Here is a 26,140-nt window from a genome sequence, read left to right on the forward strand (position 1 = left end):
ACAAACTTCTCTGCATGTGTTGTCTGCAAGGTCATGTCACATTTTTTAAAATGAAAAGGAGAGAGTTTCATTCAAAACAGACAATTCACCTTAAGTTCATAATACAAATTCTTTATCATATCATGTTGCAATGTGCAGTTTTTTTATATTTAGTGGATGAAAAACAATAAAATATGCCTACCATTGATGAAAGTACTGCAGACTGGTATACATCTGTGTGGACTCATTCACTAATATACTGAAAAAATGGCATGTTGTCCATCCCAAGTGGATCGCTCAGGGAAGTGTCCTCGATTGAAGCTGTATGATAACAGCAAGTCATTCAGGGAAGTGCCCCTCGGCTGAAGCTGTACGATAACAGCAAGTCATTCAGGGAAGTGCCCCTCGGCTGAAGCTGTATGATAACAGCAAGTCGTTCAGGGAAGTGTCCCTGGGCTGAAGCTGTACGATAACAGCAAGTCATTCAGGGAAGTGCCCCTGGGCTGAAGCTGTACGATAACAGCAAGTCATTCAGGGAAGTGTCCCTCGGCTGAAGCTGTACGATAACGGCAAGTCATTCAGGGAAGTGCCCCTTATTTAGTCGCCATTTGCCTGAGGTCGTCCAGGTGCACAGCCATCCAAGATACGGCAGTTAAAAACTAGCTGACCTGGCCCTGGATTCTTCAGCTGACAATGAAAGCCAGACCCTTATACAGTCATGATGAAGAATACTCTGGATCCAGCAGTCCTGTGATCAGTTTTGTGTACAACCGGTGGCTCTATCAAGCATTAAGGGGATTCATCTGTAAAGATACTATCACAAAATACATGTAATTAGCAAAAGAATTTCATGGAAAAAACCCAACAAAACATGTTACTCAATCCCAATCCCCTAACAGAGAAGCTTACGTTCATGCAGTCACTAGTCACTGCTGTGACTAAACGCACCTGAGCCAGGTGAGTGGACCCCGCAACGTGCGTGCGAGGGGACAGGAGAGAACAGACGGAACTCAGCCTGCCCCAACTGGCAACACCGTCTCCCTCAGCCTGCCCCAACTGGCAACACCGCCTCCCTCAGCCTGCCCCAAACTGTGAACACCGCCTCCCTCAGCCTGCCCAAACTGGCAACATCGCCTCCCTCAGCCTGCCCCAAACTGGCAACATCGCCTCCCTCAGCCTGCCCCAACTGGCAACATCGCCTCCCTCAGCCTGCCCAAACTGGCAACATCACCTCCCTCAGCCTGCCCAAACTGGCAACATCGCCTCCCTCAGCCTGCCCAAACTGGCAACACCGCCTCCCTCAGCCTGCCCCAAACTGGCAACACCGCCTGCCTCAGCCTGCCCCAACTGGCAATACCGTCTCCCTCAGCCTGCCCAAACTGGCAACACCGCCTCCCTCAGCCTGCCCAAACTGGCAACACCGCCTCCCTCAGCCTGCCCCAACTGGCAATACCGTTTCCCTCAGCCTGCCCCAAACTGGCGACACTGTCTCCCTCAGCCTGCCCCAAACTGACAACACCATCTCCCTCAGCCTGCCCCAACTGGCAACATCGCCTCCCTCAGCCTGCCCAAACTGGCAACACCATCTCCCTCAGCCTGCCCCAAACTGGCAACACCGCCTCCCTCAGCCTGCCCAAACTGGCAACATCGCCCCCCCCCCAGCCCCAGCGTCTCCATCAGGGGCAATTAAGTCCACACCGTGCTCTGTCTGGGTCGCTTTCGCAATTTAACGGCCGCAGATAAGTGGCCGGTTACGCAACGTTACCCTGGCCCCGCCCGGCACCGCCGACACTAAACAGGCCGGGCTCTACTGTGCGCCCGAGGCCCGCGCCGGCCCCCCCACGCGCCCGGCGACAGCGACGCGCAGGCACGCAGACCCCCCTCGGCCCTTTTCGGGCCGCAGTAAGTGGGTCACGGGCACAACGGGCCTCATTCAGCGGGGCCCCCCGCGTGGAGGCGAACGCCGGCCCGCGCGCCCCTCTCCGAAGGTGCGGCGGGTTTTCGGACAAAAGAGCCGCCGCGTGGTGTCATGTTGCCGTCTTTTCATTCCCCGCGAATCGTGCCCCCCCCCCCCCCCCCCCCCCCCCCCAGTCTGGCCTGTAATGTAAGCGTGCACCCGTCCCGGGCCGCTGCAGTGCGGGGGGGCAGGCAGGCGGCACATTTAACGCGGCGCGCCGAGGTGAGGTGATCCCGCGCGGCGGTCACAACGAGTTAGAATGTTCTAGCGCCACCTAGCACCCGCTGACGGGCAGGTGCTGAGAGTTTGTAAACGGTGGGTCTGGACGCGACCGCCGCGGTTCGTTTTGACGGGGTGGGGGCCAGCGGCGGCAGACAGCTGTGCTAGCGGTAGGCTCCCCCCCCCCCCCCCTCACTCCCCTGTCGCTCCCGCAGCAAGGCGCATGAGATAGCCAGCACCGCCGGCAGCCTGACCTCACAAACTGACGGCAGGAGAGGGAGAAAAACCCCTCTTTATACACACACACACACACACACACACCGCTAACTACAGGGCCAGGAGCTTTCCCGGCCCAACACATCACATTATCCACACGCGCAACGCCATCGTCCAGCCGACACCAGGCGGCTTTGGCGCACGGGGAAATGAGTACCTTGAGCAACGGCAGCGTCAGGGCCAAGGATTCAAACCTGCAGCCCTGACGGCTCTCTGAGCTTAAGAGCATAAAGGTGTTTGATAAACAAAGGCGGGTCATTGCGGCGTGGAGGCTTGTGGTACGGCCTGACGTCCCACGCGCTCCGAGCAGACCCCGGAGAGAAGGCTCGGGAAGAGAGGGCACAGGGCAGGGCGGGGCGGGGCGGGGCAGGGCAGGGGCGGGACGGGGCAGGGCGGGGCGGGGCGGGGCAGGGCAGGGCGGGGCGGGGCAGGGAGGCACGCGGGGCGCGCAATGCTGGCGACTCTCTCTCTCTCCGGAGCACAAATCCCAAAGGGCTCTTACCCATGGGCTGCCTCTATCCGCAGGCCAGAGAAGCCGCTCGCTCGCTCTCTCTCTCTCTCTCACTCTCTCTCACACACACACATACACTCTAGCTCTCTCTCTGTCTCTCTCACTCTCGCTCTCCCACTCATTCTCTCTCATTCTCTATCTCACACACACTCTCTCTCTCTCTCTCTAGCTCTGTCTCTCTCGCTCTCTCACACACAGTCTAGCTCTCTCTCACTCCCAATCACTCTCTCTCTCTCTCACCCTCTCACACACACACTCTAGCTCTCTCTCTCTCGCTCTCTCTCTCTCACTCTGAGGGTGATCCTGCTCTGTCCAGTTTCTCCTGCGGTATGGCCATGGGGGCGGACAGACGGACCACTTGGCAGGGTGTAAAAATAGAGCGGCGGGAGAGAGGGGGAGAGAGTGGCTGACGAGGCACATTCCGCGGATTAGGAGCGGTGCCGTGTCTGGGGTCCATCCAGGAACGTCACCGCGGCCACTGTACCGAAACAGCAGAGTGCGCCAATTCCTCCCTCCCACGCCCCCCACCCACTGCTTCCCTAAGCCCCACCTGACTCTCCCCATACCCTCACCCAGAACCTCCACTCACCTCCACTTAAACCCCATGCACCACCGCTAACCTTGCCTCTTTTAAAGGGTCAGAACAAGCTCACAGTGCTGTGGGGTTTTGGTCTGAGCTCACAGTGCTGTGGGTTTTGGTCTGAGCTCACAGTGCTGTGGGGTGTTGGTCTGAGCTCACAGTGCTGTGGGGTGTTGGTCTGAGCTCACAGTGCTGTGGGTTTTGGTCTGAGCTCACAGTTGTGTGGGATGCTGTGGGTGTTGGTCTGAGCCGTCTGAGCTACACAGTGCTGTGGGGTGTTGGTCTGAGCTCACAGTGCTTGGTTGGTCTGAGCTCACAGCTGTGGGTTTGTTGTGTGCGTGGTTTGGTCTGAGCTCACAGTGCTGTGGGTGCTGGTCTGAGCTCACAGTGCTGTGGGTTTTGGTCTGAGCTCAGTGCTGTGGGGTCTCCTCGGCATGGTTCACAGGATCGTGGCAGATGACGGCACCTCAGGCCAGGGCCGAGCTCCCGAAATGCCCACCGCTGCCACACTCAACAGACAGGCCTTCTGCCAGTCAGCTGACTCAACAAATATTTCTCTCTCTCTCTCTCTCTCTCTCTCTCACACACACGCACACGCACGCAAAGCACTAGGTCCTTTCTGTCACACATGAGACAGGAAAGCTTTTTTTTGGTCTTTTGCTGGCTGTCTCTCCCTGCTTGTGTTTACGGAGGGGGCAGAGACACAGACGAGACAGGGCCACCGTTCGCTGCAGCTCCTCTGGCCGAGCACTGGGGAGCGCAGTGACCTCGCTTCAGGGAAGGGTTCAATTAAAGCGATGTTTTTTTCCCATCTTGTGCGCTCTTCTTCCCTGTATGTAAACACACACGGGCCAAACCCACGCTTGGCGTGCGGTCGCAAGATAGAGTTGGAGAGAGTTAATTGCCCTGAAACAGGCAATTCCATAAACACCGTTTCTTTTTTTTCTGAAAGATCCACCATTCAGGCAGGGACTGGCCAGTATAATGTGTGGGAACAGTAAACTGCGTAATTGTGTGTGTGCGAAAAATCATACCAAAAGAGAAGTTGCCCTGTCACCGAGACATAAGCTGTCTGAGTCAATGGCTCACTTATTCACTCGTGTCAGGCGAACATCACTGGCCCCCAACAGACGTCACATTCTGGAGTTCCTCCCATGACTCACGCAAATCTTTGTTCTTTGACCCAGGACAAACATTCGGCTCTCCGGGGTTGTTTCCTGTAGTGGGAAGGCGCTCCGCTCGCCTGATTATCCTGCTGGGGCAGCCAGCTCGCCCTCCCCGGAGGCACTCACAGATAACAGCAAACAAGACCCCGACTGACCAACCAGACCTCTCACCGACAAACGCAATACATTAACCACAGCCAGGCCACAAGGCTGAAATGAGCACACTCACACAGACACTGTATTTAATTAACACACAAGCAGACACACAGACTCACGTACAAACACACAGTGATATTCATACGCATATTTAATTATATAAGCTTTTACCATGACAGCCCTTTTTGTGTTTTCCCATTAGTGACAGAGCACTGTTGACACTTCTAGGGATGATACTTCATCTCTCAATGAAATACGCTAATAAAAGGAAGCAACATTCTTGCACACACGCGCACGCGATCACACACACACTCACACACACACACACACACACGCATGAACACACACACACACACGCACACGCACACACACACACGCGATCACACACACACACACACACGCACACACACACACACACACACACACACACACACGCACACACACACACGCGATCACACACACACACACACACACACGGTACCTCTATGAGTTCAGGTCGCAGGTTGATGGTGCGCAGCCAGTCCCCGAGCCGCGGGTAGCCCTCCAGAGCCTGGGGCCTCTCGCTTTCCGGCACTTTCTGTTTGCACTGCAGCTGCTTGCAGATGTACTTCACCAGCTTCACCTGCAGGTGGCGACAGAACACAGAGGAAAATGAGGGAGGGGCAGGTTAAGAGGTAAGGAATATCAGAAACGATTGCAAGTCGCAAGAATTTGGCCACCAGGAGCCCGTTCCTTTTCGTGAGTCACTCATCGTGACTCGTGAGAGCTGCTGTGGAGGCATTGCCTGAAGGCCTGCAGGGGATAAAGGTATGAGCTGGGCGGGCAATGCCAAAGAGAACCCTAGAGCTACTTTACAAATCAAGATGAGTCTCAGATTACTCAGAATATCACCAATAGCGATCTGGAGTGGCCAGTTCTCAGACTAAGACACCCATTTAGGACCAATCCAAGGACGTGGGAAAGTGACCACGACCAATCTCAGAAGGTCAGCGTGACTACAATCTCACACCTTTCGCAGAGGTTACAAAACAAATTCCCCTCTCTTTCTCTCTTCTTTTTTTCTTAAAGGCATGATTATTATTTGAAAACTATGTAGAGGCATATCTATTTATGATGCACTGGCAATCTCAGTCTTTACACACTGTTACTCAAATTTGTGCACCTTTTACCTGTAAATGTGTTTGGGACGTTTCTGGACGCGGTGCTCTTATCTGTGTGGGGAGGGGTGGGCGTGGCTACAGAGGCTGTGGTTTGGGATCAGATTCCGACAAACTGTTGGTTGCAAGCCAGCTGCTGCAACAGCAGATGCTAAGAAGCCCGGATACAGCGAAGCAAAAAGACAAGGCGACAGGGCTCGCTCAAAAACTACAGTCAGCCTTGAAGTTACTTTTAGTCAGCTGAACAGGATGAATAGTGACGGCGATCTGGCCCGTTTTCGGTTAGACCTGTAAGGGTTGCTTTCAGCTAGTCAGTCAGCCTTATGCAGCTAGATGCCTAAGGTTGGGTAGCTTTTGAATCAAATCCTGTCCTTCCATCAAGATGTCTTCCCCCCCCCCCTATGGGAACTGCTGTTACTCTTTATAGTTGCAACATAGCTAGCTGGGTAATTCACCTGCATTTATTTCAAGCGGAAATGACTTTGATACGGCATGCATGCTAGCAAACTTTGAAAAGTCTATGGATAACTTCATGAAAAAATCATTAACTTTATACGTATATTAGCTAGTCACAGTATGATTGACCTAAGGGCTGCTGATGTTGCTTAATGTTCCACATGCGATTCCGTGTTTACCACCAATTATAACTAAATGTCCAGGGGGTATTTCAGGAAGCAGGATTACTGAGTTAGCTGGATAACTGCGTGGAGTAAAACCCAGAACAGCTCTTTTTAAGTCCATGTTCCAGATTTTGGAGGGTTCTGAGTTTTACTGCAGTAGTTATCCAGCTAACTCGGTAACCCTGCTTTTTGAAACAGGGCCTAGAATAGCTAAATACCAAATGAGGAAAAACACTAAATAGCTGCACCGGCACTACAGAGTAGCTACCATATGATGTTCCCATGCACAAAGGGGTGCATTCATTCAGTGTATAGATTGTTATAACACTGACTAATTACTGTTACCATCTATATGGAATTATTCACGTTGCAAAAAATGCTATTTTCGATATCCCTGACCCCCTCACCTCTTCGCTTGACATTTTGCTTGCCGCGCTCGAGGGTGTGTCCTCAACGAACGTGTGGGTGGGGCTGAGGACGAAGGAGGTGTGAGTGGGGTTCACAAACACGGAGTCTACAAGGGTCGCAAAATCCTACATAATGCACCCTTAAAACGGAGTGTAGCACAGTGGGTAAGGAACTGGGCTTGTAACCGAAAGGTCGCAGGTTCGATTCCCGGGTAAGGACACTGCCGTTGTACCCTTGAGCAAGGTACTTAACCGAAATTGCTTCAGTATATATCCAGCTGTATAAATGGATACAATGTAAAAAATGCTATGTAAAAGTTGTGTAAGTCGCTCTGGATAAGAGCGTCTGCTAAATGCCTGTAATGTAATGTAATGTAAAACTTCCTGAATGTCAGGGGGAAAATCAGTGAGGTCCCTGAAAGGACAACCAGGCCTCCCCTGACTAATGAAGGTGAACCAAATGGCATTGCAGCTTCAAGGTCTCCTGACGTTAGCAGAACTCTGGCAAGGGGAGAGACCTTGATGTTGCCTGCTGAGGAAATCCCCTGTGTGATCAAGGCCGCATTGTGGGTAGCGTCTTCCAGCTATTGGGTCTAAAGTGAGAAAGAGCGGTTTATCACAAATAGAAGCGATGTGGTGTTCATCTTCACAAAAAAAGGAGGAGGTGCCCGTGCAGGAAACACATAGATGTAGTGCGGCACAGGCCTGGTTCAAGTCCCCAGTGTCATGGTTAATGCAAATTCTTTTTTTTAGTCCATCCCTATCAGGCCTGCCCCTGAAGAGGGAGGTCAAATTCTCGATTTCATCAGGATCAGTCAGCCTGATGGAGCAGAGAGCATCCGATTCCAATCCCCGTCGCACTAAAGGTCTGACATTTGACAAGCTCAGCTTAAAAGCGCCGTTCTGGAACAGAGGCCCCATCTAAATCTGGATCTTACAAAGGGCAAAAGCCTCGCCGCCCGTCACTCCCCGAGATACGATCGCTCCTGGAGACACGTCCCCTCCGTCCAACAATGGCCACTTTCAGGATTAGAGATCCTTGTCTTTTATTGCAGGGACGTCTACGGCGGCTGCCACAGTCCAGCGGCACCGCCTGCGAGCCACATTTTTCAAGCAGCCACACGCTGCACACATGGCTGTTGTGTAATAAACGCGGCGGAGTCGCGCAAATGAATTTCATTTAACCTCTATTTCACCAGGAGAGTCCCACTGAGACAGAATCTCTCTTACGAGGGAGACCTGGCCAAGAGGGCAGCTCAGTTAAAAAGATATTACAAGGAGAAACAGCACATGAAAATAAAATACAATACAGTACAAAGCACACACGACTATTAGGGGTCATGCAAAGATACAAACACAAACAGAGTGACAGAGATACATACATGTAACCACCATGACATGACGGATTAAGTATTAAAACAGGTGCAATTACCAGTTAAGATTTCTGACATCTTTTTTTAAAAATAGGCAGCCAAGGAAATGAGTGTGCCAAGATTGAGCTTAACCTGCAGCTCATGCCAAGACCAGGGGCCATAATAAAACAGACTCCCCTTGCCGGCTTCTGTCCGCACATTAGGTACCTTGAAATGCAGTCCAGTATTAGATCTTAAATTATGTGTATTTTGTGTGGGTAAAAACTTTGAACTTAACTTTGAACAGATAAACTGCAACTGGCAGCCTGAGATAATACTGAAAAAGCCCTGACCACTATAAGTGACTTAGATTAATGCCTTTCTTGACAAAATTCTGCACATTTAGCTGTTCTTGCAATGTGTATTTATGTACAGTATATATACACATATCACATGTCAGAAAAAAAGGCCAATAACAGACTCCAAAGGCAATCAAAAGGCTAGAATCAAAACTAGATACAGTGAGCTCTCTTATACCTGCACTTTGGGACCAAATGAACACACCTGATTAATCAGCACTAAGCCATTTTCCCCACACATTATGGTGCCCTGAAATGGGGGGACAATGCATAAAAAGTATTGTTTATACATGGCGAAAAACGTATAAAGAATACCCTTAAATGAGATCTGAGAATGTGCACTTTAACCACATGTGAATTATTTCATTACAAATCTAAAATTGTGGAGTACAGAGCCTAATCAAGAGAAAATATGTCTTTATCCCAAACGTTATGAAGCTCACAGTATATAAACATACACACATATATGCACACACATAAATACATGCAGACACCACAAGAAGTCTGCTCTACTTCATTTCCCCCTGTGGGACAGCCTCTTTTGTCACACAAACAAAGACAACACCACCAAAATTCTCTTTTCTGTCTCTCACGACAACAACCTCAGAAAGACTACAGCATGAGACAGAAATCACAAAAACTGCACCATAAAATAATTCGGTATATAATTCTCTCCTCTAGTCATTGTCCTCACACAGGCTGTCAGACATCAGCCTGCCCGCTCCACCACCATCTTTTTTTCTGCTTTCCCCTCCAGCAAACTGGGCCGTCAAACAGATATAAATAGCTGTTATTATATGGAAGAGTACAGCGAGCTTGCCTTCTCATGGGGGCGTCTGTACTGCTGGCATGGCAACCAAGTGTCATCGGAACATTGCAGCGCTGATGGTGGGGCACTGTGACATCACGGGCCTGAAAGGCAAAGTTCACGGCGAGGCTAACAGACGCGGGCCGGGCCCTGCGGCTCCATCCCACGCCCCGCTTGCTTGTTTTTTTCCTCCACGCGCTCCCCTGGTTCAAAAGCACCGGCGTCCAATACGTGCGGCGCAATGAAAACATCAGCTCGCCGTCATCCGATCTGGCCGCTCGAGAGGGCTCCGGAAAATGCTCGTCCCTTTTCTTTTCGTGAGACTGCGGAGCTCCCGTCCGTGCTGCACGTCACAAGCTTTCGGCATAATAAACAGTGGAAGGAGAAGCCGGCTTCACTTAAATGTGCCGAGGCATTGCACAGCGGCCCACTGCAAAACACTGAGGCCATGGAGATGCCGGCCTTCTCCTTCTCCGGCCTGTGCTGACACACAGCCCCCTCCCTCCCCACCCCATCCCGCCACCCCACCCCGCGCTCTCAAGCACATATCCCCCCCCTCCCCCCCCGCCAGTCCTGCAGGATCTTGACCGAAGGTTTTTCCTTCTTTTTTTAAACATTTTTCATGAGGACGCGCTGTGCCGACACCTCTGCAGCACGGAGGCCAATGACGCAAGGAGCTGGGCACGATGACACCAGCAGCCCTGGCCAATCAGAGGGGGGCTGACAGCAGCTTTGCTGACGCACCACGGCACGGCTATCAGAGCCCAGCAGCCAGCCCTTTCTCCCCCCCTCCCCCCCCCCCCCCCCCCCCTCGCCCTGGCTAATCAGTGCTATAATGAGAGCGGGATTCTTCTCCGGCAGTGCGACCGGGGTTGCCAAGCACAATCCCTCCTCCTCCTCCTCCTCCTCCACACCCTGTCACTGCTGAAAAACCAGGCTCACCCTCCCCTCCACAGCCCTGTGTCCACACCCCCTCCCCCGCTCCTGTGCTGTTCAATATCACTACATGGCAACCTGCTGTGAGCGACTCCACCATCGAGCGCTGCTGGCCTGTCTGCAGCTCAGCGACGCAGAGCACGAGGCTGCAAATGAGACTTCGGCTGTGTGTTAAATGTGCTGCAGCACGTTTAATGCAGGACCTACCCCAACCTCACCCAAGCTTACCCAAACCCACTGAACCTCACCCAACATCACTGGACCTCACCCAACCCCTCCCCCAACCTCACCCAACCTCACCCAAGCTTACCCAACCTCACCCAATACCACCTGACTGTACCCAACATCACTGAACCTCACCCAACCTCCCCCAACCTCACCCAACCTCCCCCAACCTCACCCAAGCTTACCCAAACCCACTGAACCTCACCCAACCCCTCACCCAACCTCTCCCAACCTCACCCAAGCTTACCCAAACCCAATGAAACGCACCCAACATCACTGAACCTCACCCAACCCCTCCCCCAACCTCACCCAACCTCACCCAAGCTCACCCAAACCCACTGAACCTCACCCAACATCACTGAACCTCACCCAACCCCTCCCCCAACCTCACCCAAGCTTACCCAACCTCACCCAATACCACCTGACTGTACCCAACATCACTGAACCTCACCCAACCTCCCCCAACCTCACCCAAGCTTACCCAACCCCACTGAACCTCACCCAACCCCTCACCCAAGCTTAGCCAACCTCACCCAATATCATTCAACTGCACCCAATACCACCTGTATGCACCCAACATCACTGAACCTCACCCAGCCCCACTGAAACTCACCCAACATCACTGAACCTCACCCAACCCCTCACCCAAACTTACCCAGCCCCACTGAACGTCACCCAAACCCCCACCCAAACCTACCCAGCCACACTGAACCTCACCCAGCCCCTCATCCAACTTCACCCAAGCTTACCCAACCTCACCCAATACCACCTGTATGCACCCAACATCACTGAAGCCCCACTGAACCTCACCCAACCCCTCACCCAAACTCACCCAAGCTTACCCAACCTCAGTGAACCTTACTGAAGCTCTCTGAACTTCGCCCAGCTTCGCCCAACCACACCCGACCTCGCTGAAGCTGAGCTTTCCCTGCTTCCACAGAGCGGGTGCGGCCGTAAGGCCAGGGGTACGGCTGGGGTGCGGCACGCAGCGTGGAGAGGGACCAGCGCTCCCCACAGCGGGGGAGACATGCAGCTAAACCAGAGCCTCGAGCGGCAAACGAGATGAGGCAGAATCGTGACCGTCTGAAGGAACACAGTCACACAGTCACACAGTCACACAGCCTGTTTCTGTTTCTCAGGCAGCAGATTACTGGAGGGTGGACGGCGGGGGGGGGGGAGGAGAAATAGAGAAATAGAGTGAAGCCAGACAGAAAGCAAAAGGAGGAGCGGCCGAGCTCGATGCTGTTCCTCATGGCGAGCGCTGACGGACAGCAGAGCTCTCCGTGGCACTGTGATAGAGTGTCGAGCGCTGGGAGAGGTTCGTTAAAGTTTAAACAGCGCTAGCTAGGGGGACACAGGGACACTCATGACTCCTCCCCTCTCTCCCAGCATGCCTCTGGACTGACAGACGGGGACGAGGCAGTGTCGGTTTGCGCCGGACAAGACAAAGCCCTGGTCCCACAAAGCTCTCCGGTGTTCCGAATCCCGCTATCTCCCCTCTCCATCGGCGCGGGTTCCGTTACACGGGGCGGTGCGGCGGCGGCGGGGGGCCGCCAGGTATCACCGTTCCCTCCCACCAGCCACCAGCAGAAGGGCCGGGGGGAACAATGGGCGGGTGACAGCCTTTCTCGGCTCGTCGGGTGGTAGAGAACGCGGCGGCCTCGAAGAGCGCGGTGGACCGGCGCGCCGCCAACACAAAGAGAGAGAGAGAGAGAGAGAGAGAGAGAGAGAGAGAGAGAGAGAGAGAGAGAGAGAGAATCCCGCCGGCGTGGGCGGCGTGCGGAGGAGGCCCGAGGATCGCCGCGCCGTGGACGGCGGGCGCCTGCCCGGGGCTCTCCGGACCCGTGCCCCCCCCTGCACCGCGCCTCCTCCGGCCTCCCCCGCCAGCCAAGCGCTAATCGTATTAAAAGACATCGATCGCCTCGCTCGACGAGAGCAGCGTTCCTCATTCTTATCTGTCGGAGGGAAAGGGAGCTACTTAATGGCGTAACTGAATTAAACGCAAACGCGGACGATCACTTTTCGGATTGCGAGTGGTAAATAAACAGGGGGCCGCGTCAGCGGGTGGAGGAATTTTCTGTGAATGATTTTGGGGAAGGTTGCATCATGTACAATGAGATGTCTGAAAAATGCACTGTAAATGACTAAGCAAATTCCCACGATAACCAAGCTTCCCCTTCTGGGTGAAGTACTAGAAGCTACAGTGAAAATGCAACGCAATCCCAATTGTGTGCACTGGGCCATGAGAGTCCAGGTCCACTGAAAATGCACGTGATTCAATATTAGAACAACCAATAAGGATACACCATGACGGCGTTAAGTCAAGATGAAACAGAAACAGACAGCAAGAAAGAAAAATAAATGACTGGCTCGGACCCAAAGAAAATTCTCTTGATCTCAGAGATCGTAAAACTCGCTTTCTTTAAAACCTGAACAAGTTCAAGTTCAGATCAAGGCACTTATGATTATCTTCCCAAACTGCAAAAATCCAAAGAAGATCTTATTTGGAAATTGTGAAGCCCTTCAACTCCCTTCAGCATAAAATTCTAATTATGGACAAATTTGCTTATTGATAAGTGGGGCTAAATGAAGCTGGTTACTGTTAAAACTGTAACATTTGATTGTTAAATTTGGTCCACAAGCAAAGTCAATTGATGGCATTTTGAAAATAACAGTGCATCACAACACACAGCACATATGACACATCTTAATGTAGGGCAGGCTAATGGGCCATTAGCTTTTCCATGTCCGATGAAACATTCTAAAAAGAACTATACATTGCGTTAAAATATAATATTTTTCCTTATTTGCTTATCCAGGCCTTCATGGAGCATGGATATTAGCAACACTCTCTGACGCAGCAAATAACACTTGACGGGTACACTGTTTAAGGCATCAGATGGGCCTACTGGAAAACTATGTAAATAATTATTGATTTAATCAAAACCACAAGTGGGCAGAAGAACTGTAAGATGTTGACTTTAACCGTCAACACCAGTGCACGAAGTGACAGGAATCAAGACAGGAATTCACACCCTAAACCATCTGCATCAAGATTCGAGGCGTCAGGACTCTTGCCAAAAAACCGCAAAGGGAAACTCTGATCAACAACACCAAAATCTGCAGTGGGGACATTTATCCAGCTCAAAAAATGAAATGAAAAATTAATTATATTTATAATAGCAGCGGGCAAAGAAATTGTTGTAGGAGCATCGCAGATAAATGTTGGCCTCATCTAAAGCCTCACCCATCAAAAATATGTAAGAAACGTGGATTGTTTCCATTGGAGAAAGCATTCTCGACCCCTGTCGCTATCAATAACTTTGGGGCTCGCTTCTGATGTCATCACTGAACAAAGCAGAGCAGATTCTTCTGAGAGAAGGACAAGTCTTTCTTCTATGCAAGAACTCATCTTTGGACATCAAGTGACTCTAGTAACAGGCGAGAGAGGGAAAGCATAAAATAACCTAAAAGGTCAATGCGGGTGAAAGAGAGAGAGAGGAGGGAGGGAGGGAGGGAGGGAGGGAGGGGGAAAGATGAGAGAGAAAAGAGAAAAAGAAAAACATTTTTCGCGAAACCACCCGGGGATTTCCTGACGCGCCGCCGCCGCTTTGCGGGCCCCGTTCACGCCGCTGCGGCAGCGAAGCTCTGGGGCGCGAGAACGGCGTAAGGCTCCCGGGGGACGATTTGGCGCGAGCATCGCCGCTCCTGTCCCATCGAGCATCGCCGCTCCTGTCCCATCGAGCATCGCCGCTCCTGTCCCATCGAGCATCGCCGCTCCTGTCCCATCGAGCATCGCCGCTCCTGTCCCATCGAGCATCGGCGCTCCTGTCCCATCGAGCATCGCCGCTCCTGTCCCATCGAGCATCGCCGCTCCTGTCCCATCGAGCATCGGCGCTCCTGTCCCATCGAGCATCGCCACTCCTGTCCCATCGAGCACCGCCGCTCCTGTCCCATCGAGCATCGGGCTCCTGTCCCATCGAGCATACGCCGCTCCTGTCCCTCTGCAGCTGCCCAGCCTCCTGTCCCATCGAGCATCGGCGCTCCTGTCCCATCGAGCATCGCCGCTCCTGTCCCATCGAGCATCGCCGCTCCTGTCCCATCGAGCATCGCCGCTCCTGTCCCATCGAGCATCGCCGCTCCTGTCCCATCGAGCATCGCCGCTCCTGTCCCATCGAGCATCGCCGCTCCTGTCTCCCAAAACCCAGCCGCCGCTGCGCCGCTGCCCGGGCCCCCTCGTCCCGTCCCTCACACACGCACGCGCACACGCAGACCAAACACCGCTAACCGAATCTCAACCTCCCCCACCCTGAGAGAGGATACCGGCGAAGCTTCACCAAGCAGTGCCGCCCCAGACCGGGGTGGGGCCTGCTCCAGAGCCCCTGGTTCCTGGTTCCTTAAAGGGGCCTCGTGGCCGCGGTTCGGGGGACGAGCGCCCTCGCGCTAAGCGCTAAACGCTCCAGAACCCCGGTGCCGCTCGCTGCTCGCTGCGTGCGGCGCGGGCCCAGACCCGCGTTAGCCTCCCGATCCACAGCATCAGCACACGGGGAAGCGCTCCCAAAAAAACAGCTGACAGAGGCACAAATACCCCGGGAACGGTTACTCACGCCTTTCTTTGGCATCAACATCTTTCACCTGTGCCCGGGGCGGGGGGGAGGGGCAGGGGAGGGGCATGATTGCTGTCAGCAGAAGACCGACCGTGCAGCACGAAAGGGGGGGGGAGGATTCAAAGGCATATTAATTCAAGCAACCCCTGTATTGAGGATGCGGGGGGGGCTCGTGCACTTTTCCCCTAATATGGGTTAGCCAGCTGTCCTGCCACGCCCTCTGTCCACGCCCTTGCCCCCAGCCTTCCCTGCTCAGGTGAGAGGGACAGGTGTCCGCCTTTGTGCGGTTCACGGGCCCGCTCGCCAGCTGCCAAACTCCGGGAGAGAGAGGAGGAGGAGACGGGCGTGCCCTCAGCTCGCGGCACGGGGACGGCCGTCTGACAAGCACAAACGGCTCTCCGGAGGCAGGCTGATCACACACCGTTTATGAAGGCAAGGTGAATCGAGCCTGTTGATATGGATGCTTTTTTTCCCCCATTTAATCCTGGCAGCGTGCGTGCTCTGCACTGGGCTTCTGCAGCTAGACAGCTAGCTTTCTTCAGCGGACCCTTTGCAGAGAGCTGAAAGCGGAACGCTTGTCGATCTTTTCAAATGTGCCGTAAACAAAAATAACAACAAGGGCACAATGTATATATATAGCACTTCTGTTTTTAAGATCCGCCTCACTGTTGAAGTCCAAAGATGCTTCATTTCGCACTGGGTTTAGCACTAGCTATCGTACACATTCACCCTGGAGAGACCAAACACCATTTCAGATTAAGTTATCCTAGCGTCCTAATCACTTGCAGTAATTTGAAATCCCACAGCACCCGTTATAAAGACAGTGGTATCACGTAACTACATGTCAGGGACGGGCCTGAGGTGAGATTCTGACTCTGTGATTAAAGTGATTTCAGATCGTAACGTATCACACAGATTCAGCCAATCGCAACTGAGTAAATCAGGCTTTATGCACAACGCCGCTTCATATCGCGATCGCCTCCTCTCTGTGTAGAGTGTCGATCCATGCCTTTGTCTCCCTTGCGTGAGTCCCTGTAATTAAGTGTTCCTGTAAATCCTGTGTTTGGTATAATTCTGTATAATTCTGTATGTCTTACTTGTTTGTGCACCTACTGTGGAAAATAATTTCCTCCTTATGCACAAATAAACTATCTATCTATCTATCTATCTATCTATCTCCGTCTTCTAGCTGTACAAAATTCCATTTCCGCCACCATCGGGTGAACTGAAAGACAAGCACGCAGGGTTCGAGCCTCTGGGCCAATCAGGATGTCCGTCGGCACGGAGACGGCAGCCGTATCTCCCGCCCAGACACACTGCCTTCCCTCCTGCTGCTGCTGCTCCCCCCCCCCCCATGACTCCAGTTACGACATCCTGTTTTCGTGCTCTTCCACCACGCTTCCCCTCCTCCCTCCCTCCCTCCCTCCCTCGCTCTCTGTCTCTTTCTTTCTCACTCCATTTATTTTGGTGTCCAGCCAGTTTTTTGGGTTTGAGGGTTGCAGCATAATCTGTGCCCGCGGTGAAGCAGAAAGTGGGGGGTGGGCTGAGCGGGGGGGGGCGGGGCGGGGGGGGCAAGTAAACAACAGCAGCCTTAGTGTTGCAAGCGGAGATGCAGGAGCCCCCACACCCACAGGCAACAATATCCACAGCCTAGAAGGACCAGGCCTCTGCTCTGAACACATCACCAGCAGCCTCAACACTGATAGCCTTAACACTGGGGAGGAGCTGAAACAGGCCCCAAGGGAGAGCCTTTTCCAGCCAATGTTGAATATGCATATACTGTATGTGTATACATATATATGAACACACAGACACACACACACACACATGCATGCATACATACATACACACCCATCGCTGCGCTATGTGTAAGCTATGTAAAAAAGGCTTTAATTTGTTTTTTTTGGTTGAATGGAACCAGAACGAGAAATTTGCACCGTGATACAAATCTGAAACAGATCAAAACATGTGACCTCCCCCCCCCACACACACACACACACTTCCTGTACCACAAGTGAGCGCATTGAAAAACAAACACAATCCAGTGACACGTTGTTAACAGCACCTGCTCAGTGAATGCACAAAGGTTAATGGATTGCAGGGTGCCTTTCAGTCAGAAACCCCCCTGCCCACCCCCCCGGCCAGAACGAGGAGACAAAGGTGGGCTGTTTACAAAAGGCGACTGGTTTCTCCAGCGAAGCCCGGCGCAGCTTCTCTTCCCCGAGCCCTCTGGACGGTTCCGGAAGAAAAACCGCTCTCCGTCCGTCGGCCTCGCTGCTGAATATTCATGATACGATCGGCCAGTCAGAGGACAGACAGTTCAGACAGAAGATTTTTTGGCGAACTGAGGCGAAATTAGCCGAGCGGGTCAAAGGTGCCGCCAGCTGCATCCCCCTCAAGCGTCCGCAGGGCGCTCGCTCCCAACAAGGGCGGGTTTGGATGGCCTCTGGCGTGCACCTAAATGTACCATCACACCAGTTCCACATCAACACCGTTGCCTTGGTTGCAAGTGTGAAATCAGAAGGTGTGAGAGTAGCCAGTTTCCTTTTATGGTTCACATTTTGTGAACAACTATTTATGAACACATTATAAAGACATGTACACTAAATAAACAACACGGACAGGACACCGGAGGAGGCAGGTGGCTAGAGGTAGGGACAAACAGAACCCCATTACTTGGAGGGCAACACTAACTTTCTCTCCACGCACGCTAGCTGCTAGGTATTACTTCGATAATATTATTCAGTGAAAATGTCCCCGTTAATTGTATTTTATGAAAATTAAGCATTGATAATTGTCAGGTGTTGATTTCTGCAGATTACATTTATGACCAAACGTGCTGTAGAAAGCAAAATTCAACAAAAATGTTTTCACCATAAAAAAGCAAAGTTGCTTGTATACACTGGAGGTAACAATCAGGCTACAGCAAGGAAATAAATAAAAATGAAAACATCTGCATAGGCTCATCTAAACAAATGCTTCAGCAATCACACCAATGAGCTTGAGTGTCCAATCATCATTCTTATTGGATAGCGGTTAAAACAAAAATTTCTGATCACCTTAAACCTGGTCAAAATACCAAAACCGAACCTCTTTAAAGTGTGGCTGTATTTTATCCAAAAGGATTCTGAATGGCTCAAATAACATCACGTGCCTTATATGTCCATTTTGCCTGTGTATCCAAGTATCCTGCATTTGTCTACTTTGTTCAGACTACTCTGATCAGATGTTGTTATCGGCAGATGTAGCTAAATGTCCAGTTAATTGGGAGAATTACTGATTGCGGGACTACAGCATTTGTGATGACAAAATTGTCAGGAAAGCGGAAAATAACACAAATCTGGGGCTTTATTGTGTGGACGTGCGAGGTTGTATCTGAATCTTATGACGTCAGAAGGCACAGAAGTTAATGTTCTTAAGGGCTGAGAGTCTGTTGTGATTGTGGTCATTCCTGTAGGGAACCCTAAAAAGTGCCCAACTCTCAGTGCTGTTTAGGTATGGGGCATGCCATAACCTGGCAGATGGCATACCTGCCACCCCAATCTAGTTCTTTATTTAAATTAGACAAATTAAGTGAATTTTATAGTCACATTTTAAAACAATCAATGAACATCAATGCATACACTTTAGATTTGTTTGTTAGTTATGTTAGCTCCTGTGTCGCTTGAGATATAAGATAGTGGCTTATTTTTTGTTTGCACTTAATTTCTTTGTCAATTTATTTGTCCCCCATTTTCTTATTACACTTCCAAACGGGGCATCTTTTCTGTGTCCATGGGCAAGGCATTTTGTACAGACATTCAGTACAATTTCACCACATACGTTTTGCTGTGGTCACGTGCCCTTCACAGAGGCACAGTGCGCCAGCGTTTTTTCTTGGTAATTTTTTCCCCATTGTTTTTTTTGGACGGCCGACAAAAGGCACATCCGTGTCGTTCCCTGGCCGGTTCGGCGCCCGGGCTTTGTCTCAAAGCAGGGGGGGACTCCCGAAACGCAGGTCCCCGGAGCAAGCAGGCCCCCCTCGGGAAAGAAGTGTGCCTAATCATTTGTTTGCCTGCCACTGCGGTGCATTGTGGGAGTGGGGGGAGGGGCGGGCAGGCAGGGATTACGCCCGTTCGCCTTCAGGATAGGAGAAGTTACCAGAGCCACAGCCATGGAAACGACCTGGCAAAGGCTTACGGCGCCCGTAGCAACGAATCGTCAGTGCGGGGGGGAGACGCCAAGACGCCAAAATGCCTGTTCCCCCGGGACAAAAAAATGAGACAAATTGCCGATGTCGATTTTACTTTCTTAGTTACTATTATTATTTTTTTATAATTTGCAGGAGTACAGAAGTGTTTCTGCTGCGAAACAGCGCCCTCCACCCCCCTGCACGGCAAGCCCCCCCCCCCCCAAAACAGGAAGTGAGGTAATATTTCTGTTAGAGGGAGGGACGGGGGTATCGTGGGGGGTGGGGTGGGGGTGGGGGGTGTGATTTTAGCCATTCGAACAGGAACACAGACACAGCTCAGGCAGCCCCCGCTGGACTGCGCTAGCCCGGCTGATTAGCATGCCTTGGCCGCCCGCGGCAGTCGCAGCCCCCTGGGCGTAATGCGCTTAGCTGCAATCCCCTCAGATCTGCGCAGCCCTGCCCCCCGAGCGTCTGCTTCTGTCACCTTGGGGGACCAGACGCATTCCTGCAGCCTCCCCTGGAGAGGGAGCAGCGCGCGCCGCCACCTCACTGACGGCAGCCTGGTCATAAACAAATACATCAATACCTGTGTGATTCAGGGGATTCCGGAAGCTCGTTCTAACTGTAACTGTCGCCATAACAGTCACTGTACTATTTCCTCAGGTTAATCAGGAAAAATGCAAGGCCCTGCGCTAAAATCGGATTAGGTTTATCACCTTTGCGAGCGCCGTCTGGCTCACATAAAAGTATCGCGAGCACTCGTTTAAAAAAACAAAAAAACAAAAGCAGACAGTGATATCCAGACCTCCCAATCCACCACAGATTCTTATGTAAGGCTGGAGAACATTTTTTTTTTGCCACTTCCTGAACATTGTCTCTGTAGTGAGAAGCGGGGCGGAACACAATAAACTGAAACCCTGTTGCGGATGCAAGGCTTGAAAATTTCACCGTCACGCTTTCTTCCCATAATTCTGTGCCGATTAATGACAAATTTAAGCTCAAAAGCAGGACAACGTTCGTTCGCCAAAGAGACGAGGCTGCCCGTGCTCGAGAAGCTAAACGCAGAGCGCATGTAGGGGCCGTGTTTATTTTCTCCTCATGGTGTCTGCGGCCTAAAGTAATCCACGCCGCTCTCGTCTCGCAGGCCGCAGGGATCCGAGCAGGCGTGCGGACGGTAAACGGCAGCCCCGACGCCGGGGGCGGGTCCCGACAGCGGTCACCCCGTGCGCTCTCCACCAAAAACGGCCCCCGGTCAGCCGGGCCCTGACCCGCTCGGGGGGGGCGAACACGGACACTGCGGATCAGCGGCGGATCAGCGGCGGCGGCGGCCATGAGGGACGCCGCTGAGGACAATAGCCCGGCTAACCCCCACCCCCCCCCCCCCCGCGCACTGACTGGCGGCTGGTAATACCCCGTCCTTATGCCGCTCGGGGTTAGCCCCCCCGACTCATCCCCCCCCCCGACTCATCCCTCCCACACCGATGGGCCACGCCTCGGTTCAGGCGCGGAAACACAAGCGCGCGTGCGCATGATGAAGGTCAGGAGGCGCTTACGCGAACGCACACGCGCGCGCACACACACACACACACACACACTTTAAAGGTCAGGAGGAGCCGTTTATGCGCGCTCTCACACACACACACACACGTCCACGCACAGGAGCGGCCACGCCCCCGAGGCTGCGGAGAAGGATTACAGGGCAGCGCGCAGGCCAGTGAGAAGGAGGCAGGCGAATAAAGCGGAGGGGGTTGGGGAGGGGGGGGTGATGCGCGTTGGGTGGGAGCGTCGGGACAGCCATGTGGGGGGGCGGGGCGCTTGGAGATTGGAGCACGCCGTAAACACGACCGCCTCCACAGGACGGGGCAGTTCCTCTACCACCACTGCTGCTCCTGCTCCTGCTCCGGGTCTGCACTGCTGGTCACTGCCAGTAATCCTAATATCCCTGTCTGCTCGCGCGAGAGCAGTTTAAGTTTACGCGAACCTGTTCGTTCCTCTCCCGCGAAAAACCCAAGCCACGCACATTTTTTATGCAAGCGACAGGAAGCGAGCACGCACCGCATTCGCCTTTTTCGTTGTGCCATTTCGCCCCGGCCATTTCCCCTCAAAGTGCAAATGCGTCAGTTCAACAACTACACAGTAAAAAAAAAAACATTTATCTGACTTCCAATGAACACGTGTGAACGCTTCCATTTCCCACACACAGCCAAAAAGTGCTTGTCTACACATTAACAAGATCCTCTGTCTTCAGGTGTCCACACACCACAGGGACACAACTCCATTCCCTCTGTCATGCGTCAAACAAAAGAATGAGTATCACACCTCGCCCAGTGCCTTGGCTGAGTTATAGTGGGGTAGGAAACATTCTCACTGGCAACGTTAAACATGTTGTTGACCCCGATCAACTCTGGGCCAACTGGGACTTCAGTGCTGTAATGACAGAACTGCTGCTGGGAAATCGCAAGCTACTTGCCAATAAGGCTTACTGTGCTGCTGTTTAGCTGGTGCTAATACACTGTGAGCCCTCAGACCCAAGAGTACCCGCTAGATCTGTGAGTTACCCCCCGTTCACACAGCAAGCGATTTGGTTGACCAGTTGCCAGAAGTTGCCATTCATTCTCTATGCAGCTGACCGACGGCCAGCAACCCAAGCAACTGCGCAACTGAGCGATGAAATTTGCCCAAAAAATGGTCACCCATGATTTACCTTTTCCCAGGCATTGCCCGTCAACAGCCAATTTCTCCAACTGATATGATACCATTTTGTGAATAATGGTTCCACCCAGCTTCACTCATTGCAATGGAGGTGCAGCTAAAAACTTATACTTGATATTTATATCAAAACACGTCAAGTTTTATACACCACTAAAGAGCCGGCTATTTCTAGTAATCTATCCATCTCTCTCAGCTAGCCATAATAACATTAGTTAGATTGAGACAGATTGCTAGCTGCCTAGCTAACTAGTGAGAGAGACAGAGAGGTACAATATCGCTAGCTAGCTAGCGAGAAAGCAGTAACAAATAATAACTAGTCTCATGAAAAAACTACAGAAACTAAAGGCTATATGGCCAATATACGTCTTTGATATACTGTGTAATGCCATCATTGCTCTTCAAAAATGTGTAGCTGCACGAGACCGCTATGAGGACACAACGGAAAGCTCTTGCTCCTCCCTCGCCCCAGTGTACCTGAGTGACCCATCAGCCATGTGGCTCGCTGTGCGAACGCAGGGTAAGTGTTCGAAATGTGATCGTCTACTCTGGGGTCCGTTTCGAACACCATTCAGCATGACTACATTGTAGTTAAATAAGTCAAACACAAAAAGTGTATATATGTATATGTATATATATATATATATAAAATATTATTATATATATATAATATTTATATTATATTTATTATATTTTATATGAACCGCACTGAGCTCTATAATGTTTGGAACAAAGATTTTTTTATTTTTTTTATTTGGCTCTGCACTCTACAATTTTAGACAATTTTAGATCAAACAATGCAAATGTGGTTAAAGTGCAGATTCTCAGGGTGTTCACATACATTTTGGTTTTGCCATGTAGAGTCGCACAGTACTGTCTACAGTACTATATGTGTGTGCATGTGTGTGTGTGTGTGTGTGTACTATATATATATATATACACACCCGCACACATATACACACATTATATAAATATATTAATTGTATGTGTGTGTACCTGGGTTCAGTGTGCATGTGTGTGTATATATACATATATATGTATATACAGACACACATACAAATATACAGTACTGTGCAAAAGTCAAAGGCCACCCTTTCTTTTATTCACCAGTGAAAACAGCCATTAAGTGCATGTTACTTATTTTTCAGTGTCTGCAAACACTGCTGCAAACATAGATGAGTTTCTAATCAGAAACATTCTTCAGGAGGTAGGTATGGATCTGTCAGTGACTACTGTCCACAGAGGACTTCACAAACAGAAGCTACACTGCAAGATGCAAACCACTAGTTAGCTGCAAAAACCGGAATGGCCAGGTTACAGTTTGCTAAGAAGTACCTAAAGGTTCTGGAAAACAGCCAGCACTGGAGTTCTGGAAAAAGATCTTTTGGACAGATGAGACCAAGATTCACTTGTATCAGAGTGATGGCAAGAGCAAAGTGTGGAGGCCAAAAGGAACAGCCCATGATCCAAAGCAACCCCCTCCTCAGCTGTGAAACATGGTGGCGGGGGTGTTGTGGTTTGGGCACGTATGGCTGCCACAAGTACTGGCTTACTTGTCCTCATTGATGATCTAACTGCAGAAAGCAGCAGCAGAATTGAATTATGAATTATCCAAAACATACTGCTAAAGCAACAAAGGAGTTCATCAAAGCCAAAAACTGGAAAATTATTGTCTGGCCAAGTAATTCATCTGATCTGAATCCAATTGAACAAGCGATTCATATGCTGAAGAGAAACCTAAAGGGAAAATAGTTCCCAAAACAAGCATGAGCTGAAGATGGCTGCAGTACAGACCTGGCAGAGCATCACCAGGCGATAACTCAGCACCTGTTGATGTGTATGGGTCACATCATTCAAGCAATCATTGCACACAAAAGAATATGGGACAAAGTACTAGACATGACTGCTTTCATTTGCATAACATTAATATGACCCAAACATTATGGAGCCCGAACATTATCTGCTTCTTTCGATCCAAGTAATCATAGACAAATTCAAATACATTGAGGTCTGTACTCTGGGGTGGCCATTCCATTGTTTTGAGAACACCAGCAGCTTGATCATCTTAGTAGTGTGCCTGAGGTCATTATCTTGCCGTAGAATTAATTTGCCCCCAATCAAACATTGTCCAGTGGGTATTGTACGATATGTTAAGACTGGTTTGTATATATCAGCATTCATGATGCCTTCAATCATCAAGACCATCTCTTACAACCAAAAATAAAAAGAAATTATACTCAATTGTACACAAAACCTTACTCCACATCTCAGGTGTTCACTCACTAGAGCAAAGTTTCTTTTCTTTTATTTCCTTTTCGACAGCTGCCACACATCCTTTCAGACCCAACGCATTGAGTTGTCCACAGTGGAAGGATTGACAGAAACACCTGTGGATTTATTGAGATCTGAAATAAGACTGGAGCTGAATTTTTTTTTTCCTATCTTTAATCTTTAAGTACTGTCTTCATGATGCTGACAGTGCTGTTGGTCCACCGGTTCTTACATGGTTGTCAGAAGTCCCCTTTTCTCTGCATTTTGCAATAATCTTTTGAACTCAATAATCAGTTTTGAAAATTGAATAAACAAAAGCGTGGTCCGTGACTTTGGCACAGCACTATACATATACATACATATACATACGTATAATATATACAGACCATAGCTCAGGAGGTAAGACCGATTGTCTGGTAGTCGGAGGGTTGCCGGTTCAAACCCTGCCCTGGGCGTGTCGAAGTGTCCTTGAGCAAGACACCTAACCCCTAACTGCTCTGGCGAATGAGAGGCATCAATTGTAAAGCGCTTTGGATAAAAGCGCTATATAAATGCAGTCTATTTACCATTTACCATATACACTAACTCAGTATCTCTATGTAGCACAATGCGAGGATCTCTGCAGCACAGTACATAATAGCACGTTCCGGCATGCTCCTTTTTACACAATGTGCAATTAGCTTCCAGGTCAGACTCTGGTCTGCAGCAGAGTTCAAGATGACACCTGAAGAACACAACACCAGGGCCTGCTGCAGCCTTTTTCATTCTTTTCCCCTACAACACTAATGGGATCTCGTAATTATAATCAGGTAAAGCACTGTAACCCAACCCTGCCAGACTTAGCTAGGCTAACACGCTCAATAGACCTGTGGCGATAACATGAGAGAGAGACAGAGAGAGAAAGAGACAAAGAGAGACAAAGAGAGACAAAGAGAGAGAGAGAGAGAGAGAGAGAGAGATATGGTAGCGACAGAACGCAGTGGCTTCAGAGTAATGCTCTTGTTCTTTATTTCCGTCCATCCATGATTCCCCCAGACATTTCTCAGCCCTGACAACCACAGCTGTTTATAAGAAACGGCCCTGTTGGGCTGTCTTTCATTTTCCCCTTCCCTCTCTTCTCGCCTCTCCTCCTCGCCTTCCCCTCTTGTTCGCTGTCTGTTTCTCTCCCTCTCTCGCTGCCTCTCTCTCTCTCTCTCTCTCTCGCTCGTTGCGCGTCATTTGATTTTCTTATTTAACAACCAGCCCTGAGAATGCGTAGGAGGAAAGACGTCTAAATATAGACGCAGCCACAATAGCACACCGCAAGCGCACACAGCAATCTCTCTCCAGCACCCAGAGAAGACAAACTGATAATGATGTATTTTCCTCTGCAGAACACAGCTCCATTTCAATATCCTCACATGCAACGGCCAAATTAAAGAGGAGAGACATTCTTAAAGCTGAGAGAATAGCCTGTTTTGTGCTTTTTTTTTTCCTGACACAGACTGTGGTGACACAGTGATAAACAGGAACACAACAAAGCAAACTGGGTCACAATGAATGGTTACGTCTTGTTTTTTTCTAGCTTGTTTTAGCCAACAAAAAAAATCCAAGTTGAGAATTCATGAAAACGATTTTATTATCCCTTAACTGGGGAAGTACAGTACAGAGAAGAGGAGGAAGGCCCTGTCCATT

At 50.8% G+C, this 26,140-nt stretch overlaps 1 protein-coding gene and 1 long non-coding RNA gene across 4 annotated transcripts in view; one reads left to right on the plus strand and one right to left on the minus strand.

The window, feature by feature from the left end:
* Nucleotides 1-26,140, plus strand: part of LOC135262786 (uncharacterized) — a 656,092-nt gene that overhangs the window by 626,274 nt on the left and 3,678 nt on the right. The window lies entirely within an intron of this gene.
* The window catches only part of LOC135262779 (kinase suppressor of Ras 1-like), a 51,443-nt gene that overhangs the window by 19,013 nt on the left and 6,290 nt on the right, over nt 1-26,140 (minus strand). For all 3 annotated transcript variants that reach the window (XM_064349995.1, XM_064349996.1, XM_064349994.1), the window contains exon 2: nt 5,326-5,466. In XM_064349995.1, the coding sequence (XP_064206065.1) occupies nt 5,326-5,466 (141 nt within the window). The remainder of the gene's footprint in view (nt 1-5,325; nt 5,467-26,140) is intronic.

Source organism: Anguilla rostrata, chromosome 9 (assembly GCF_018555375.3).
Source record: "Anguilla rostrata isolate EN2019 chromosome 9, ASM1855537v3, whole genome shotgun sequence".
Lineage (NCBI taxonomy): Eukaryota > Metazoa > Chordata > Actinopteri > Anguilliformes > Anguillidae > Anguilla > Anguilla rostrata.